Source organism: Ipomoea triloba, chromosome 2 (genome assembly GCF_003576645.1).
Source record: "Ipomoea triloba cultivar NCNSP0323 chromosome 2, ASM357664v1".
NCBI classification, from domain to species: Eukaryota; Viridiplantae; Streptophyta; class Magnoliopsida; order Solanales; family Convolvulaceae; genus Ipomoea; species Ipomoea triloba.
In genome coordinates, this window is record NC_044917.1 from 17,907,414 (window position 1) to 17,928,043 (window position 20,630).

General features: G+C 35.4%; 2 protein-coding genes across 2 annotated transcripts; both read right to left on the minus strand.

The window, feature by feature from the left end:
- Nucleotides 1-343: 343 nt before the first annotated feature.
- On the minus strand, nucleotides 344-1,000 carry LOC116010853 (protein FAR1-RELATED SEQUENCE 9-like). Its single transcript, XM_031250352.1, has one exon. The coding sequence runs from the start codon at nucleotides 998-1,000 to the stop codon at nucleotides 344-346; it is 657 nt and encodes a 218-aa protein (XP_031106212.1).
- Nucleotides 1,001-13,790: 12,790 nt separating this feature from the next.
- On the minus strand, nucleotides 13,791-18,215 carry LOC116006163 (LEAF RUST 10 DISEASE-RESISTANCE LOCUS RECEPTOR-LIKE PROTEIN KINASE-like 2.1). Its single transcript, XM_031246448.1, has 4 exons — nucleotides 17,408-18,215; nucleotides 15,371-15,400; nucleotides 15,144-15,278; nucleotides 13,791-14,967 (listed from the first exon to the last, which is right to left on the minus strand). Exons 1-4 carry the CDS (start codon nucleotides 18,204-18,206, stop codon nucleotides 13,889-13,891), a joined length of 2,043 nt encoding a protein of 680 aa, XP_031102308.1. The 5' UTR covers nucleotides 18,207-18,215; the 3' UTR covers nucleotides 13,791-13,888.
- Between the last annotated feature and the right edge of the window lie 2,415 nt (nucleotides 18,216-20,630).

The window sequence follows — 20,630 nt, forward strand, 5'->3', positions numbered from 1 at the left end:
AGGGAAGGGACAGAAAACGCAGATCCAACACCATCTGTCTATTCTATTATTTAAAAATTAAAATAGTGAAGGGCCTAAAACACAGACACAACACCAAAATACAATAAAAACCATGCCAGGATGTCATCAACTCTACACCCAGATGCAACAAAATGGAAATAAAACCACCAACCTCCTCCAAAACAAACTTCAGAATGTTAAACAAAAACAAATGCATAACATTTTATTACCAACCAACAATATTACCAATTGCAGGAATCACTTCACGATGTGCACCAATACGAGCACACCGAAAAGGCAACGGGATCGGACCACTGGGGGGATTCCAAATTTGGTGCTAGCATTATTGTTTGGACCTTCGTTTAGAGGCGGCCTTTTTATCGGTTCGAACACGTGGGACAATAACACAATTTCGACTGTCATGACGCCCATATAAACCACATGCCACGCACTTACGCTCGCCCCGTGCCCTAGCCTCCATAGCTAACTCTCGCTTGCTTTTGATACGTTTCCCGCTGCCTTTGTTCTTTGCCTGTGCTGGGGGTTTGATGGATATATTCTGCGGAGGACTAACACCACACAATGTCGCAATAGCAGCGGTGTTGCCCTTTACCATATCACTGCCCGACCCATCATTTAGGAATTCAGCTGTCAGATCTTTCATTACTTGTAACAAACGGGTGTGTCGCCCATCGTTGCTACCCACCATTCCCACGCACGTGTTGATCTCGCCCCACAATAAGTTTATACGCGACCCGTTGGAACTGCTCACGGCAGCCAATTCACTACATCGCGCGGCATTGCTGTGTTTGCACCATCTACCAACCACATATTGGGGTGGCAGGGTCTGTAATTGGGCATCTTTGAAAACCAAAATTATATGCCTGCAAACTAAACCCATTTTCAGGAATAACTTGCAACTACACGCTGCACTAAAATCAGCGAGCTTGTATTGGACACTGTAAACCGTGTTGTGCTCGTCTTTAATGACATACAACATCAACCCCTCGCCCTCAGAAATGGTAACAACCCGGCAGAAAAAACACGTAGCAATAATCTCTTTTTGGATCTCGTAGAAAATTGTAATGGTGAAAACCTACGCTACATGTCGCACAAGTGCTAAAGGTGTTTTAAAATCGGGCAAAGACCCCTCGCACTCAGCGTCTAGTTTGGCCTGTTTATGGCGTTGAGCTTCCAACACACCCTCAAATTGCATATAAAACTCGATTAAACTAGAGTGTGCATGAGTAAACTTACCATAAGCACTGTTTTCACCTTCGGACCGAGACGTAGTCCGTAGTAACCCACTCATTGGCATGTCGAGGAAATACGCCGGGATCCAAAACATCCTATCAGCGCAAAGATTGCTAAACCACCGGTCATCACCCAACTTGTACTCTGCCATTAACCCCACCCATTGACTCTCGAAATCTTCAATCAGGATTCGGTCTGACCAAACTATACTGTTTAACTTCTTGCGAAAATTTTCATCCTTTGCAAGTTCACCCCCAGCCTTTTCGCTGACCTTAATCATGATGTGCCACATGCAAAACCGATGCCGACTCTCAGGGAAAACACGCTTTACAGCAATCTTCATGGCGGGGTCCTGATCGGTGACAACGCATAGTGGACTCCTACCCATTGCGATTTTGAAAGTCTCCAACAGCCAAACGTAGGATTCCACGTTCTCTCTACTGAGTAAGCCAGCCCCCAAGGTGATGCAACGGCGGTGGTTGTCCACCCCCGTGAACGGCACAAAAACCATACTGTACCTGCAACTTAAAACAATTAATCAGTACACCGGCCGCTAAAATGCACGGGAAACCCCATAAGGCCAACATAATTAAAGTCAATCTACAGGAATTGAGTTAAGTAGAATAATCTCCTAATGCCACATAACTTTAATTAATTAAAACAATGATAAAAAAATAAAATGCACTTAGCTAAAAACCTCATGCGACCACCATTCTACAACCTTGGATAAATAGATATAAAACACACACATCACCCTAATATTAATGGATAAATAGATATAAAACACACACATCACCCTAATATTAAACAACTTACGAGCCTATTAAACAATACTCAACAGGACTAGAATTTCAGTCTTTAATCATTATACATTACTCAACAGGACTAGAATTTCAGTCTTTAATCATTATACATATATACATATAAAATCTGCATTATATGCATGCATGTGCTCACATAGTTATTAGTTTTAATGTCAAACAAACCTTATAATATAATATAATAATATTTGATGTATTAAATATTGTTGGGATACGTTATGAATTAAAACATTGAATGATAGTACTAAAACAAAAATATAGCAATACAAAATTATATTAAAAAAAAAAAGACTAACGTCAAAAATTATACAAAATTATACAAAAGCTGTCATTTAGTATTAAGGATTATGGATTGGGAACGCCATCATCATGCCCACATGATTATAGTCAATATAGGAGGATTGAATTAACCACAATAATTACCTAATGTCGTCTAACATTAATTGATTAAACCAGTATTAAAATAATTGGATGACCACAGATAGTCACCTGGTGCTTGCTTCCTAACCGCGTACCTGTTCGTACCATAAGTTGCGTCGAACGAAATAGCGTCACCAAACACCAAAAAATTGTCACGAGCCACTTGGTCAGCCCAAAACAGTCGTGCCAACCTATTCTCTTCATCTAGTTGGTAATCGAAAAAAAACCCTCCAAACGCTTCTCGTTTCATGTGGAATTTTTTTATGATCATTTCTCCATCGCCATGGCCAACGTACGCTTGCAGGTCCCGTTTGAAATTATGAAAGTCTACACTGGTTGCGCCAATATTCCCGTACGTACCCATTAGTTCCTTGCATAATCTAAAGCTTTGAGAGGTCCTAATATTAGCCTTAATGCAGCTTGCGATGAATGGTTGCTGCGTGGAATCTAAGGTTCTATTGATTCGCATGAATTGTCTAGAAGACTCGGAGCACAAACGATGGGTGTGTTTCTCTTCAAAAATTGAAACCACGAACTTGCCGGTTTTGTCCCGTCTTAAACAGATCCTAGCTACGCATTCAACCTTGCTAGAAATTCGCCTCCTTCGTTGCTTCGCCGGCCCCCCGTTATCACTATTAACCAGGGGTACAACGCTACCAACACCACCTTTTACACCTTGACGGCTACAAACTAGATATCGCATACTGATATTACCATCCCGGTCTCGCTTCACAGTGCTATGGCGAACATCAAACCCACCCGATCGCCCGTAGTTCATATAAAATTGTATACCCTCATTTAATGTGTTGAACTGGAGACCCACTGCCGGTCGTAATGAGTCCGCTACGTCAGGAGTCCAGAAGCAGGGATCAGGCGTGGGAAATTCCTCACTGCTTTCAGGGTCATCACAATGGCTAGAAATAAATGAACTCAGCCCTGCATTAAAATAATTATTGTGTAATATGTACATAGCAACCAAAACCCAACTGATGGTCCACAACGTGTAAAGAAAAATTAATTAGGATAACTTTGATGCTCACGACGGCCGCCATAACCGCAGCAACGGCATCATCATACGAGGGACACCCACCAACCAAAGCCCGAACTCCCCATACCCTCAATCCAAAACCCCCAATAAACAACCCATCTCGGGAACTAAATCCATGATGCGTGACAACACCAACCATAACCCCGCGTAGCCGGCCACTCCGCCGTGGACGACACCCTGAAATAGGCGACGCAGTCTACTTCTAGTAGCGACGGTCTGTGGTGGTTACGTGCAGAGGGACGTTACGGGGGCGGCAAGATCACCGGGACTCAGTAACGCTTAAACGCATGAAAGTCTACTGTAGAAGCAAAAAGGCGCGGTGGTTACCTGGTAACAGCGCACACTCCTCGTCGCTCACCATGCCGTCGCCGCAGTAGTCCGAAACCTCCAAGTTGCGTTACCGTAATTGATCAAAAGTCGACTACTTCGAGCGCCCTTGTTCGCCGGGGTTCACAAACAGAAGACTGAAATAAGAAATTTGAAAAATATGGGCCTAATATGATCTTCCTTAATTGGCCCTGGATGCACTGAAGCATGCCACACGCATGAAAAAACTAAAACTCTGTGGACCATCCGATTATAACAGCATCAACGCACCAAGAGGGTGCACAAGTTCTCAAAACACTATCAGTGTGCACCTGAATAATAACCTATATTGGTTCAAATGCAGTCGTGTTCTCCAGTGCGACCGTGCGGTCACACACCACTCAATGTTACGAAATACACCACTCAATGTTAAGAAACACACCACAATGAAACACACCACAATGTTAAGAAACACACCACAGTGCATATTTGTGTGGTGTGTTTCTTAACATTGAGTGGTGTATTTCGTAACATTGAGTGGTGTGAACCGCACGGCTGCACGAGAGAGTACGACCGCACCTGATCATGACTCTATATATATATATATATGTGTATATATATATATATATGTATATACATATATATATATATTTATATTTATGTATACATATATATATATATTTATATATATATATATACATATATACTAGTGTTTTGTACGCGCGATGCGCGAAAATTCATGCCCAATATTAAAACATTAATAAATACAAATGATTAAAATTTATAATTCGAATTATATATATACAAAAATAATATATATTTTTTATACACACACATATATGATTTACCATTCATAGAAATTTAATTAAAATATAATCAACCATTAAATTAATTATATAATGATTTTAATAAAATGATAATTAAATAATAGGAAAAAGATATGGTACATATAGGTGTATGGTAATAATGATGTAGTTAAAAGTAACGGCGTTATAACGGTGTAAGGTTAGTTTTGTATAATAAGAATGTAATAGGGATAATTTTGTCCAATAACATTGAAGTGTACAACATTTAAAGTAAAATGTATACATTTATTTGCATACAAAAGGAGGGACATAAATCTAGGATATAACCTTGATTGAGACTTATTAAGTTTTTAGATATATATATATATGTGTGTGTGTGTGTGTGTGTGTGTATACATACATACATACATACTTACATACATATATATATATGGTGTGTGTGTGTGTTTGTGTGTGTGTGTGTATACATATACATATATACGTACATATACATATACATATACATATGCATATATATATATATATATATATATATATATATATATGTATGTATGTATGTATGTATGTATGTATGTATGTATGTATGTATGTATGTATGTATAACAATGTGCACTGTAAGGTACAACAATGTGCTCTATAAGAAGGGAAAATGTCACTTGAAGGCCTAAAAGATAAAATAATTAACTTACACAAACTTACCATATAATGTCACTGGTTTTTTTTTTTTTTAAATTGCTTCATTTTGAACATTGATTTGGACTAAATCAATGGATGAGATTAAACTCTATTTTTCACCTAAAACTTCTTTTTCACTTGATCCTTTATCTATATATATACACACCAGATAGGTGACTGCAGAAACAAAGAACCAATGGGCTCATGATGATCCTGCATTTGTTGTAATATGCAGTCTTCTTTTGATAGTTGCTACTTTTGCTTACTGTGCTGCGTAAGTATCCATTACTAAAGCAAGAACTGAACACCTTTTAACTTCACTAACTTCATTGGTGTTAAGGATGGGGGACAAAAGGCAAATTAGCACTTTAGTGAAATTAACCCTTAATTTTATCATAGCATTCCATAATTTAATTCCATTTCATGGGTTGTGCTTTCTTATATAAAAAAATACTCAAAATTTTCCTTCACATTTGCTTGTCTTTATTTTTGTTTCAGGTATGACCATAGTGCAGGGCATGCTGTTTTTGTAATTATCTTAGTGTTGCTTTTTCATTTTTTAGTAACCGTATTGGCTACATGTTGTTGGTAAGAGCCAATAGTTAATCTAATCACACACAATCATTCTCTAATCTCTTTTTCACATTTTTGTGAAAATGAATCTCCTTTTTTGTTCTGACAACAACAGCTGCAGAGAATTCTTCCTCACTTTTACATTCTGACTCTTGGTCTTTGGTTGGACCATGTATTATTGTCTCTTCTACTTTCTTTCCCATTTATGTTTGAGAGATTTGCGAGAAAGGGTTGCCAATGGAGTTGATCCAGCCAAGCTCCATGAGCCTGAAGTTCAAGAACAGATCTCAAATAAGGAACAAGGACACAAGGTACACATAGATCAATATCTTTATGAATATTTGACTATTTGTTAGTAAATAATTAGTTTATTCCCCACCTTATTTCATAATTTTGATTCAAATCACCTAAGTAATGAATAAATAAAGTAATGCTGCAAATCAGTGTAAAAAATGAATATGAGAGTTTGGTCTATGAGCATCATTTTTATTGCATGAACTGCATATTTGCATTTCTATTTTATTTAAGTCTTCATATCTTATATCTGTTCTGTGTTTAATCAAACTGTCTCCTTGATTCTATTAAAAACTAGAAATAAAAGAGAATAATTTACTCAAGGGTTTTTGCCAAGGGCGACATATACAAAGCTGATTACGAGGGAGTTTATTGTTGTCAATTATGAGGAGACGAGGAGTACAAGGTGCATTCTTGTATTTGCAAAAGTACCTCTTGTTTTAGAGCTTCCTATATTCTGTTTACTTTTAAATCAATTTCAATTCATGTTGTAGTCACTCAAAACATACGGGCAATCAGTAGATATAATTCAGAAAAATATGGATAGAGATTATTTCATGACCCCTGAGGAGGCAAAAGAATTTGGCATAATTGATGAAGTTATAGAACAAAGACCTCTGTCTTTGGTGACTGATGCTATTGCGGAGTTCAAACTAGAAGTTGAGGTAATATTAATTTTCCAATTATAGATTCAAGATGCAACTTTTTATTAGTTCTACCCATTTGTTGCATAATTGAGCCAACAACTATTTTTACTAGCATCTTTATATACAACGCATCTTCAATACCCATTTCTTTTGATCAAGAAAAAGCCATGACTATTATTTGCTTCTATGCTGAGTTTTCATTTTATTAGCTTTAATTTTATTTCAATATGAACTTACGACAGGGTTTAATTGAAGTAATGTCAATAATATATAGAAAATTTTTGTATGATCCCAGAGCATGTTTAAAACTTTTTCTTGGAATACTTGATGTGTGAATAGCTAGTGCATGTAGTTGCCCACACATTCTCAATGAACTGTACACAAGAAAATTTCTCAGTTGTTCTGGCAGTGAAGTTTCTCTTATACATTATCTTATAGATCATATTATAATTACTGCATGCCCATTTAGTAATAATATAAATGTGTAACTATTTCTTCTGTAAATAAAATACTCCTGGAATATTGTATTTATTATTATTATCAAATTTAAATTTTTATCAAATAATTTTTTTAGTAATAATGACTATCTGCGTCTGGAAATAGACAATTCCAGACGCAGATAGTCTATTTAAAAAGAATAAAAAATTACCAGCTGCGTCCGGAACTGGGACGCAGCTGCTTAATTAAAAAAAAATATAAAAGACCAGCTGCGTCCGGAATTGGGCAGTTCCGGACGCAGCTGGTGACTATCTGCGTTCGGGGTAACTCCGGACGCAAATAGTTCATGGCTAACTGCGTCTCTGGCATATGCGTCTGGAGTACGCACTATTTTGTACTAGTGCATGTTCAGTAATATGCAGACACCTGTCCCGATAAGTGCACATAAGGTTTTGCACACGCCTAACTGATCAAATGCATAAGTTGTACGCATAAAAAAAAAGGAGCAAGACTTACGGCGAGTTCTTCATCCATGTATGCAATCTAGAAGGCGGCAACGACAGTTTTTTCTATGCACGATTTTTTTTATTAATTATAAAATCTAGAAGTTATTCCTACCATGGATAGAATCCCTTTAAATTATGAAAATATTCTATTCCATTAATAATCAAATTCAAAGAACTAAATGAAATTACAATGCCACCCTTATGTATTTAATATATCCTTGTATAAATGTGATTTTTAATTCAATTCTATCCATTAATCACAACTATTTGGATAATTGCGATGGGATCCCACGATCTCGTCTACAAGGATGGTCTCATTGGATCCAGCCCTTGTATATTTATAATCAAATGAGACAATCTATTTAGATGAGAAGTATGTAAGAATTAATCTAGTGCATCCATATTTGTGATTTATATGGTTGAGATTTTCAATTGTTTTTCTTTTATTAATTCATTAATTAGTAGGGTTTTATTTGTAATTAATGTGTGTGTAATTTAATTCCTTGTGTTTTTTATGATGTTTTTTTTTTTTTTTTGAAAACATGGATATCTTTGTTTGATTTTAGGTGTTTAAATTGGGTTGTTATGCCGTGACCCAGGTCCACCTTGCAAGGTGGACCTGGGTTTACATTCACATAAACTAGACTCTACATTCATATACATTATACTCTACATTCACAATTTGTAAACTCCACAATCACACATTACAGGATTATATGTTTAGTAACTATATTACCACTGTTATGCATTCACACATTCAAAACTCTATATTCACAACTTGAGAACTCCACATTCACACATTACAGGGCTACAAGTTGCTAGAACTTCTTAATTCTATTACAGATTCACACATGCATAACTCTACATTCATGATTTCTATACTCCATATTCACAATTTGAAACCTTCACATTCACACATTTCTGGGCAACTCTACATTCACACAATCATAAATCTACATTCACACTAATTAGGAATAAAGTCTTTATTACTTATATATGAAAATGTAATACGTTTAAGGGAAAATGAAATACTTTTACATTTTTCCTCAAAAGTATTATATTTTCCCATATAATAAGTAACAAACACTTGCCAACATTATTTATTAGGGAAAATGTAATACTTTTGATTGGAAAATATAATATTTTTACATCAAAATGTAAGCGTATTACATTTTTCCTCAAAAGTTCCTTTTTTTTTTTAGTATTACTGACTCTATTACAATGTAGTATCTGTTCATAACTACTTTCTCAACATATTGAAGCACAAAGAGTCAATATCGCCTCCAATGAGACTCGAACCCATAACATCCCATATTACAATATTTGAGCATATAAGTATGTATAACATTTACGCATATATGCATGACATTTACATGTTAATCTGACCCATCTCACACAAGTGTGACTTTTTTAGGTAATGGCATTTTCATCTCTTCAATTTTTTAATCATTTTTCTAATAACTTAATTTCAACGGAGGTCTCTTGTCTTTGATAGTAATTCTAAATTTAGTCCAAGACAGTCCTTTTTACCATTTAACACCTTTAGACTATCATATTTTACACATTTTTGATCCTTAATGATTTTGAGAGAAAAATTGATTAAATTTAAAACACTCACACCCATTAGTCCAAAAACCCCCTTCAAGTTTTTTATTTTATTTTTTATTTTTGGTTGAAAAACTCCTCTTAAAATTAACGGTTGTGGATGGTCTAAAAGGAAGCTAAGATTATCCCTTAGAACTACCTAGACTACAATGTGTATATAACTGCTAATCAAAAGTTACTAATGCTGCTAGTTATCAATTGGAGTTAGATGCTTAAGCTTTCAATGAAACGCCACGGACGCAGTCCTAAACTGGTGCTCTCATCTTTTCCGCAAATTTTATGGTGGACCATGGTCCACAATGCATTGTAGACCGTGGTTATGGCTGATACTGCAATTGTGTTGAATGGATACTGCAGTTGTGTTGAAAAGATACTGCAGTTGTGTTGAAAGGAAACTGCAGTTACGCGGAACAGAGGTCGTTCATCCGTTCAACATAACTGCAGTATCCATTCAACACAACTGCAGTATCAGTTCAACATAACTGCATTTACAGACGGATGAAATGGCCTCTGTTCTGCGCAACTGCAGTTCCCTTTCAACACAACTGCAATTTCATTTCAACACAACTGTAGTATCCGTTCAACACAACTGCAGTATCAGCCATGACACATGGTCCACGATATAACGACTGCATCTTTTCCCTATTCTCATAAAAATGTATTGGTTTAATTTGCTATATCTAAAAACATACTTATCAAAGTTATATCCCTTATTTATGTCCATGTGTTTAGTGATAACCATTTTATATATTGTGTTTTTAGAATTGTACTACACAATTTTTTGAATAAAATATCCTTACCGTTAACATGTGTTATCTTTTCTATTAACTTTATCATACACATACATCCACCATATATTTTCTTATATTTTACAATGATAATAATATTTGTAGGCATTATATATTGGATTAATATAAAAAATAATTTTTTCACTTAAATTTTAATTAATAAGAATTTGTTAATTATTTTTTAAAATATAAATATTGGACATATGTTTAACAATAATAATAAAAGCACATAATAATGTATTAGGATCCCTACGCGTGGGGTTCCGCTTTTAATTCCTTTACTTTATTTTTATTCGCTTTAAGTTTATGTTTTATGCTTTTACGTTTAAACTGCTTTACTTTTCACGCACTTTAATAATTGCTAGTTTACTTGAATAATTTTTGCTTTATTTCGTACTTTAATGCTTAATTATCTATGTTTATGTTTTCTGATTATCTTGCTTTCATATTCCATCAAGTTTATAATAATTGAATAGTTCTCCCGAAACCCTTTTTGTATATTGTGTCACCATTTCTTTTGTATAGAGCATCGATAACGGAGGCCAACCTATGATGGAAGCTAAAGTGTGAAAAGAGGGGTGCATACTTGGTTTAACCTCTTATCCCTTTTCTATTTTTAAGCCTCGTTTTTTATTTTCAAAGTGTGGGAAATTTGTTTATATAGCTTTGTGTATGCGTTTTGTTTGAGCTTACCATGTTATATAGGATCATTAGCATAAACCCTATATCCCAGAGCAAATTCCAAAGTGTGGAAAGGAAAGGGATTCCTTATTCGACTAATCTTTAGAATCCCTATTTGTTCCTTTACCCTATTCTGTATGGAAACATCGAGGACGATGTTTATTTTAAAGTGTGAAAAGGCCGCACTTTGTGCTTTATATGCTTATCTGCTTAGACTTGGAAAGTTGAGCTCTTGGGAATGATAAATGGGTGTATTTGCAAATGTGAAAAGAGAGTTATTATTTGTGTTATCTAGAGAGAATTTTGACTAGATGCCCAAAATTTTTTTTTACTCTTGAAATATCTTTGAGGAAGTTACTTTTCGCACCCATGAGAGTGTTTAGAGCCAAATAAGTTTATATCCTTGCCTGCTTGCATGATGTTCGCCTCTTATTTATGGAGGACCTTAGTCAAGGATCTCTCGAAGTGGGAGTGTGCACTTTTTAATTTGAGAAAGATAAATTTTAGCGAGGCCCGAAATTGAACTAACCTTGGTAGGGCATGGGGCAAAAGGTGAGCCTATTGGTAAGCTTAAGAGAGAAAAATCCCTTAATCCCAAAAGAAAAAGGCATGAGGGGTTGCATGGAGCAAAGTTGAAAAGGCAAAAGGCCAATCACCGAGATTAAAATTGAGGAAAGCCAATTCGCTGGGTTGCGTTCAACCATAATCTTCGGTAAGCAAAAAGCTTTATTTGGAGTCGGTTGTTCACATAAAAGGATCCCAGGAATTGAGAAAATAAGAGATGAAGTGAGCCGCTTCACTAGGATTCGGGTACCCATTGCACTGTCTTCGAAAAAGCATGGAGCTCCATGTGAAGTCGGGTGGCTCGATGACGTTATCCTAGGAAGTGAGAAGAAAAGAGGGACCGCACTAAGCCAAAAGCGGTGAGTGGTCCATGTCCCTACCCTCACTTATTTCATCGTTGGGCTTTGGCGTCTAAGGCTGGAAAGGTTGATTAACTAGTGCACATCGTTCCCACTAGTGGGATCGGCTAGAGGCCCTGATTAAATGAAAGGTGAACCCAAAACTTTGGAATTGCACGCTTGCGAATGGTGTGAGAAGTGTGATCCTTTATTTTAATTGTTTATCTACGAAAGGTTTTTACTTCCCGAAAATATTTCTTGAGTTAATGACATCTGACCAAAATCCTTTGTAGATAACACAAAAGATTTCTTTCATTTCAATAGTCTTAGACACCCACCATTTTGATTTACCAAGAGCTTTGTCTTGTATGAGATGGTATCTCGGAAGCTTATGTGCTTAATGGTAGATTGTCTCGCTTGAGGGCAAGCAAAAAGTAAAGTGTGGAAACTTGATAAGCTCCCAAGATACCCATTATTTGAGTACATATTAGGGTGCTTGGCAACGTTTTTAGTATCTTTACATGATAAAATTGTGACTAAATATGCTTTAAATTCACTAACCGCACACAAAGCTACCTTTAGCATAAATTGAGATGATACATGAGTACCGGGAGCCAATAGGAACAAAAACCGAGCTTAAGGAACGAACTAGGTAGGACTGGAGCCCCGAAGGACCCAAAAGGACCTCCACACGCGTACTGTGGCTCGTTCGTCTACCGAGGCTGAGTACAAGGCTCTGGCTGATGTGTCTACAGAGGTAACATGGTTGGTTTCACTGTTGAAGGAGATTGGTTTACCGGTGGTTTCTGCACCGACACTATGGTGTGACAACTTGGGGGCTACCTACCTGTGCGCGAATCCTGTGTTTCATGCCCGAACGAAGCACGTGGAAATTGACTACCACTTCGTTCGTGACAAGGTGGCTAAGGGCGAGTTGTATGTTCGTTTTATCTCCACGAAGGATCAATTGGCTGATTTATTTACTAAACCACTTGTTAGTTCTTGATTTACCTTTTTGCGTGACAAGCTCAATGGTGTAGCTAGTCAACCTTGTGCTTGAGGGGGAGTGTTAGGACTCTAGTATTTGTGTTACACTAGGTCTAGTACTCTATCCCTCTATATTATTTCTGTTCAGTCTTTATGTTAATGTTACGTCAGATATTTTCCTATCCTCATCAAAACAAGGTTGCGTATTGCCTCATTCACAGTAAGAAATATATCTGGTTGGGCTAACTTATGCAGAAAACAAAAAGTAACTCAAATAGATGTAAACACTACTTAAGCATTTGCATCACTAGTTAATAAAATATTAAATTTCTTCATGAATAAGTTTAATATGGCATAATGGTAGGATTAGCATTAATTGTAGGAAATATGTATTAGAATGATGGGAAGAGTTGGTAATGTCATTGTTAGTAAAAAGGCGTAAACGCACACTTGTAAAAGATGCTCCAGCAAAAGTAGAATAGGACAGGGCCATCTTAGATGCAGACCATATGCAGGTATAAACAGAGCAGGCCCTGGGCAAGGGCTGGCGAGTCCCAGGTATATATATATATATATATATATATATATATATTATGGCCATTATCTTATTCTCTCAGATCATATTTCATATTCTTTTTTATCCCATGTTGTATATGTATACTGACAGTTATCTAATGAGAAGCCGATAATGAGTTCTTGAGTTCAACTTGATCTTCTTCTCCCTCTTTTTCTATGTGGGGTTATAGCATACAATTACACAAGATTCATACAAGGATACACCATAATTCACAACATTATGATACTTTTATTGTGAGTTTTGCATAAATTTTAACCTCAAATTGTTATTCAATTTGGACATCAAGTTTCAAAAATATCACACAATTTTTTTAATATTTAAAGTAACAATTCAAATATAACTCAAAATCAAATCAACATTCACCACTCCACTCCTTGTCCACACCTACTACACAAACCAACAAAATTATTTTTAAGTCATTCTTCAACAATAATGATATTAAGCGAAACTTAAATTCATGTATTAAATGTACACACATTCAAATTGATCATTATATATAGGTCTGTAAAATGTTATGGAAACTCATATCAACTATGGTATATATATTATGCTTAATTTTATCAATCAATGTTCATGCTAATGGTGCATGACGAACTTAAAAAAGAATGTAATGGCACTATAGGTGATATTGCTGTAGAAATATCCCCTGAGTGTGAAGATGAATACAAGAAAGGTTTTGGTGGCATTTCAAGCTTTTCCAAGCTAGCCACTAACATCTCAATAACTTTGTTCATTGATGGTCTGTGTGATGGATCTGTTTGAATGCACCAAAATCCTATCAGTATCATCTTCTTTGCAATTACTTCTTCATCTTCCGTTCTAAGCCCTTGAAGCTTTAAATCCTCATTTAGCAAAAGCCTTTGATATGCCCAATGGGGAAAGTATATCTCAGAACTATGACTCACCTTATCATTAACATTCTTTCTTCCACCAACCATTTCTAAAACCATCATTCCGTAGCTATACACATCTGACTTGTGTGATACGGTTCCAAAATTCCGGCTAACCACTTCTGGAGCAATATAGCCAATAGTTCCTCTAGCTCCAAACATAGATATGGTGCTCTCCTTATTATCACAGAGTTTTGCCAATCCAAAATCAGATATCTTGGGACAAAAGTCTTGATCAAGAAGAATGTTGTGTGGTTTTATGTCAAAATGCACAATTCTAGTATTGCAACCTTTGTGCAGGTATTCAAGCCCTTTAGCTATGCCAAGAGCAATTTCATACAGCTTGTCCCATCCCAAATGAATGCTATTTTCATGAATATACTTTTCGAGGGATCCATTAACCATAAATTCATAAACCAGAGCTCTTTTAGTACCATGGCAACAAAATCCTAGAAGATTGACAACATTAACGTGGGAGGTGCGACTAATGCTGGCCACCTCGTTGATGAATTCTTCCCCATTCCCTTTGGTTGAGTTTAAGACCTTAACTGCAACATGAATACCGTTATGAAGATTGCCTTTATACACTTCTCCATAGCCTCCTTGGCCAAGTTTGTGTTTGAATGAATTAGTCATTTTCTTGATATCTGAAAAACTATAAACCGTAGGTGCTAAAGATCCATATTGCTCCATAAACACCTCAAGATTCCCATATTCTTTTCTTTTTTGAGATGCTTGTTTAAATATTCCTAACAAAGCAATCAGAGGAAATAACTAAAAATTTCACGATTCAATTCAAATAAATGTATTAACAAAAGTCTACTGCCATCTTTTTGATTTGTCGACTGCTCTGTTATATATTTATCAAAAAGTGTATTGTTTTTCAATAATAATAATAAATATTGGAAAGGGGAAATTGAGATACCTCCATTACAGCCCCTGTGGTTGAATGAGCCTTGCAAGTCAAGTTCGTTCCCAGAAGAATAGCCTTTTTGTCGTCGACAATATGCATACAGAATTGTGCAAAATGCCACAAAACATAGCGCAGCTCCACCTATGCCTGCGAAAATGCTTAACTCAGAATTGGAATGAATCGAATCCAATTCTTCATCTTCAAAATAATGAGTATATATATAATATTTGTTTAATTACCAATGCCAATCTTCATTCCCACACTTTTGCCTGTAAAATTAATAAAAGGCAAAACAAATTATTAAACGATGCTATAGTGTGCCAAAACAACTATCTTTGCATTTAAATATGTGTTTTACCTCCACTAAAATAAAATTATTAGTAACAATAATTTATATTTGTTCTTTTACTTTCTTGTAAACGTATTTAGATTGCAAGTGTTGATTTTCAAATTGAATTGATGAACTGTCCGTACACAGTACTAGCGGTAAAGAAATCAATCCAAACGATTTTTAAGTTCGTGGATCCAAGAATGATTCCATTAAAGTTGAATGATTTTAGAGAGAGTGAAAAAAAAATTTTCAATACTTCACTTGGCAGTTATAGCTATGTTGTGATTGGTTTTAATCTAGGCAATGAAAGATTTCACATCACCCCGCAAGTATCAGAGCACTTCAATAATAGGTTTTGGGGCGTTTGGTAAATAGTTATTAGCTTATTGATTTAGTAGATTTTACTAGTTGATAACTGATTACATATAAAATGACTTTTTTAAAAAGCTAATCGAAAAAGTACAGTTACTTTGATCACTTTTTTGAATTTTAGTGTTTTGGAGCAATAAGCTGTTACAAAAAACTAATTAATCACTCATATTGGTTATTTAACTAAGTCAAACAATTAATGGTGGTCAAACAAGTGAAAATTGGTTGATAGACAAACTATTTTACCAAACAAAGCCTTTGTAAAATTAAAAATGCATTTTATTCACTCAATTATTTCTTAATAACTATTTTAATCCTTAACTTTTTACTATTGTAATATATTACTCAATACCCCTAATTCTTTAAAAAAAATTGAAATTATAACTTATGGAGGAACAAGACAAAAAGTTTTAAAAAGTTGAAATTTACTATTGTAATATATTACTCAATACCCCTAATTCAAAAAAAAAAATAATAATAATAATAATAATAATAAAAAGACTAGCCTGTCCTACAAATTAATTAATAAAGTCACATAATTATATTTATGATTCACTTGATTGATTGCCCTTCTACATGTATGATTCACTTCTTTCCCAACAAAACAGGAAAGTTTAAATATAACTGGAAGGTCAAAATTTTGAATCTCAGTCATGTTGGGTTTTAACTAATCAACTATAGGTAATTTACTTGCAGTGTGGTTAGAGTCAAAAGACAAGGTGGAAATATATACTCCCGAGCAGGAGATATTGTGATTGGGTTTGAAACAATCAATGAAAGACGTCTCCTATTTATTAATGTAGAGCAGTTGCAAGGTTGTACTAGCTAGCTTAGGTTTTTTTTTGTACGTTTTAAAAGTCCAACTATCCCCGTAACACAGAATCCACATATCAGCTTTGTTGAGCATATATATAACATATAAACATTAATGTGCAAACCAACTATTAGGTTTTTAGTTGAGATAGAGCACATCATTCAATTTAGTATGAGTCAATCCTATGCCACAGGTGTTACTTCGAGACGGCCCGCACACGTGAGGGACATGTTAAGCATATATAGTAAATAAACATTAATGTGCAATCCATGGATAGAGCACATGCTTCAATTAGCTTCATACTACCGGCATGGAAATCACTCTCCTCCATTCCATCATTCCTTTTAGATTCCACATAGGCCCCATCAAAATCCAAACCTAATCCTTTTTAATTTGGAGATGACAGCTGCCTAGCTAGCTTCCTCAGTCCTCACCATACGCACAGATCATATAGATTGTCACTAATTTGTATTTTTCCGTATCGGAAATGTTAGGTAAATTCTTATCGTGCAGTGTGTGTTGTTGAATATTTAAGTCAAGAACTAACCAACTAGACTCAATAATAATTCACTTTGATATTTGACTCGATAAAATATATGTGAAAAGGGAATAGCTAGAAACTATTATGCAAGTTGCGGGCTAGCTTAGGCATACAGAATGAATGAATGTTTTAGAAAAATTAAAAAGAAATGGTTGGGAATGAAATAAGTACGTTACGTACCCTTAGAATGGGAATGAAAGAAGTACGTGAATGATACATACCTTTAGAAGGGCAATCACGGATGACGTTTCCGTTTTCGCAAAAGCACAAAAACTTGCCGAAAGAATGATTGTCCTGCTCGCACCACCCGTCGGGGATCTCACAATGGCCGCAATCGCCCAACGGCTGCCAGTGAAGCATGAACCCACTATTCATAGCTCCGCCGATGTTCTTAGCTAACCATCCAATATCATTTACAACTACCTCTGTTTCCATCACCGTCGTCTCCACTTTGGCCTCACAAATTCCCCACCAATCCCAATTGTACGGATTCAAAGCTCCCACATACAAGTAGGACGCCTTTCGGTCTGACTTATTTAAGCAGTCGATAGGATAGGCGGCACCTCCAGCAGCAGCAGGAAGAGGATTTTTGGTGCAGTTGAAGTAGAAAGTGAGATTCAAATCTTTATGGTCGTAAAGCAACGGAGATTTTTGGGTGAGAGTAAAGTTGTGGCGTGCCCTGGGACACTCTTTTTTGTATGCATCAGCGTCCGCAAGAGTAACTGAAAACTCATCATAATTGATTTCCTTGACGAGAAAAGAATCATCAGAAAGGTAAAGAAGGGGGAAGTCAGGATCTGGGTTTGAGCAATCGATGCCGAAACCAGGATAGCCACACACGGTTGATGAACTGTCGTCCAGCCTCCAGAAAGGATATTTAATCTCCACTCCTTTCTTGCAGGGTGAGGGAGGGTGGCAGTGGTTATTTTCAAATAATAGTGCAACATCTTCATATGCGGCGTTTGATTTGATTAAGAAGAAGAAGATGGGAAACACAAGGAAGAATGTAGAGGGAGACATAGTTAGAAAGGAGTGCAAAATGACAGAGGTACGTGTGTGCGGTGAATGATCCCCCAACATTAATTACTTTCATATACAAATTCCAGCTGAAAAGTAAACAAGTTTTATAATAAATAAAATAAAATGATGTTTGCGCATATATATATATATATAAATAAATAAATAAATAAATAAATATATATATATATATATATATATATATATATATATATATATATATATATATATATAATTTAGTTCAAATGCGGTTGGGGTGATCAGGTTTGGTTGTGCGGTGAGAGAAAAGCCATTGATGATCTTGCCAAAACCAACGTCAAGGATTAATAAAGTTTTAAAATAAATACGGTGGCAATTTGGTCATTTTTCATACGGTGCAAACTTAAGGTATATAGGGTTTGTGCTTAAGTTGCATAGGTCTTGTGCTTAACATACATCATGTTCCTTCTTTAGGTGCGTGGTTTTTGTACTTAAGGTGCGTAAGTTTTGTGTTTAAGGTGCGTTGTTTTCATTCTTAAGGTGCGTGGTTTCTGTGCTTATGGTCCGTCAGTTGTTCAATTGATAACTTATGCATTTTTTGTTGGAAGTTAAGGTGGACTAAAGCTTTAGGTGCATAGGGTTTGTTTTTAAGGTGCGTGATTTTCCTTCTTAAGGTGCGTCTTTGTTATCACTTAAGGTGCGCCATTGTTTATAAACGGAAAGTGCATGATGTTAAGACTTAAAGTGCGTCATTTTAACACTTAAGGTGCATTGTTGTACCACATAAGGTGTGTGTTTCTATCACTTATGGTGGCCATTTTTAGCTTCTGCTTCTTCCTTCTAGAGACACTTTTTTTTTAAAAAAAAAATTCATTGATTTGAGCCGCCGTTAATGTAGATTTGATCAACGACTCAGATCTAACTTCATGATCGCACCTAGGACCTCTTCCGCCCTGAACCCGCCTCTATATATATATATATATATATATATATATATATATATATATATGTTTGTGGGTGTGTGTCTATGTGTGTATGCACGCACGCGCACCCTCAACGTATGGATATGCTTAACAATATGCACACATTATAATAATACTTTATATGTACAAGCGAGTTTTTAATTTTCCAACCAATCTAATCTAGATCTATTTTATTAATGCACTAGATTTGTTCTCATTCACTTATGGGGAAGTTGGTTCTCGTATGACTTCATATGAGATAACACATTCCCGTGAGACGGTGAGACACACCGTGAGTGCACACAGTCTACTTTACGAATGCACGCACCCAAAACTGTGTGCACTCATGTTTTGGTCTAAGTGCAAACACTCTAGTCCAAGGAATACCCCATTTACACATATTTATATCAGCTGATATAATTTTATCAATTTTTATTTATTAATTATTTATAATTTCACTAATTTATAACAAATTAATTAAGTAAAAATATATAAATTTACGCAAGAAAACTTTATATATACGTAATATTGTCTTGTTTGAGTCATATCTGATCTGTACATCTTTTAGAACATGTGGAGACTAGGGAGTCAACGGTCACACAATAGTAGATATTAATATGCAATAACCAACTTTGAAGTATAGCAAATATCTATAGGCAAAATTGACTTCAAGGACCACAAAATTCTTTATTTCTCTGCTCATTCTTTGAAGACTTAACTAGAGATTTATCATTTATATATCAAAGACAAATAATTAGAATAAGAAGAATAGCTAATAATGCATTACGTACTATGGTCGGTTGAAATTTTAAAACTTATGCACACAACTCGTAATAAAAGATCTTCAAAAAAACTCGTAATAAAAGAAGATCAAATAGATGAGAAAACAGAAGTTCCTATAATGGGAATAAAAGTTTTTAAAATACAAGAACAAAAAATTAACACAATTTATTCTAATATAAAGACATCTAAATTAAAGCACCAATATGAACAAAAAAAATAAAAAAACAAAAATCTAAAAGCACTAATCCAAACTTAAAAATCAAATTACCAATTAGTATGAAAATAATAGAATGAAACCCTTATTTTTATTAGGGATTGGGTTTTCTAATTAAGGGGGTAATCAAATCCGTGTTCTAGAAACCTGTCAACCAAACAATGACTTTAATTCTCATTCTTGATAGGTAAACACATGAACCAAACACACCCTTAGTAAAGTGCACAAAGATCACATTGGAAAATGGGAAGATTTGGTAAACACATGAACCAAACACACCCTTAGTAAAGTGCACAAAGACCACATTGGAAAATATGAAGATTTTTGAATGGTGGGCCAATGAGATTTTCTCTCTAAGCAAGATTGGTATGAAGAAATTAAACCATGGTCAAAATCAAGGTTTAATTCCTTTCATAGGCTAAAGCATTTTTCTTCCCAATTGCCTAAAAATAGAGTCAATTTTCAAAACCAGACACTCAAGACCTTTTC

What these genes read in the sequence shown, in the direction of transcription:
- LOC116006163 (XM_031246448.1), bottom strand. Translation starts at nt 18,206, where the DNA reads ATGTCTCCCTCTACATTCTTCCTTGTGTTTCCCATCTTCTTCTTCTTA. An exon ending in CCGTGATTGCCCTTCTAAAG is followed by an intron (nt 15,401 to 17,407) that starts GTATGTATCATT and finishes TTAATTTTACAG; the next exon opens with GCAAAAGTGTGGGAATGAAG. An exon ending in CCACAGGGGCTGTAATGGAG is followed by an intron (nt 14,968 to 15,143) that starts GTATCTCAATTT and finishes TTGCTTTGTTAG; the next exon opens with GAATATTTAAACAAGCATCT.
- LOC116010853 (XM_031250352.1), bottom strand. Translation starts at nt 1,000, where the DNA reads ATGTTGTATGTCATTAAAGACGAGCACAACACGGTTTACAGTGTCCAA.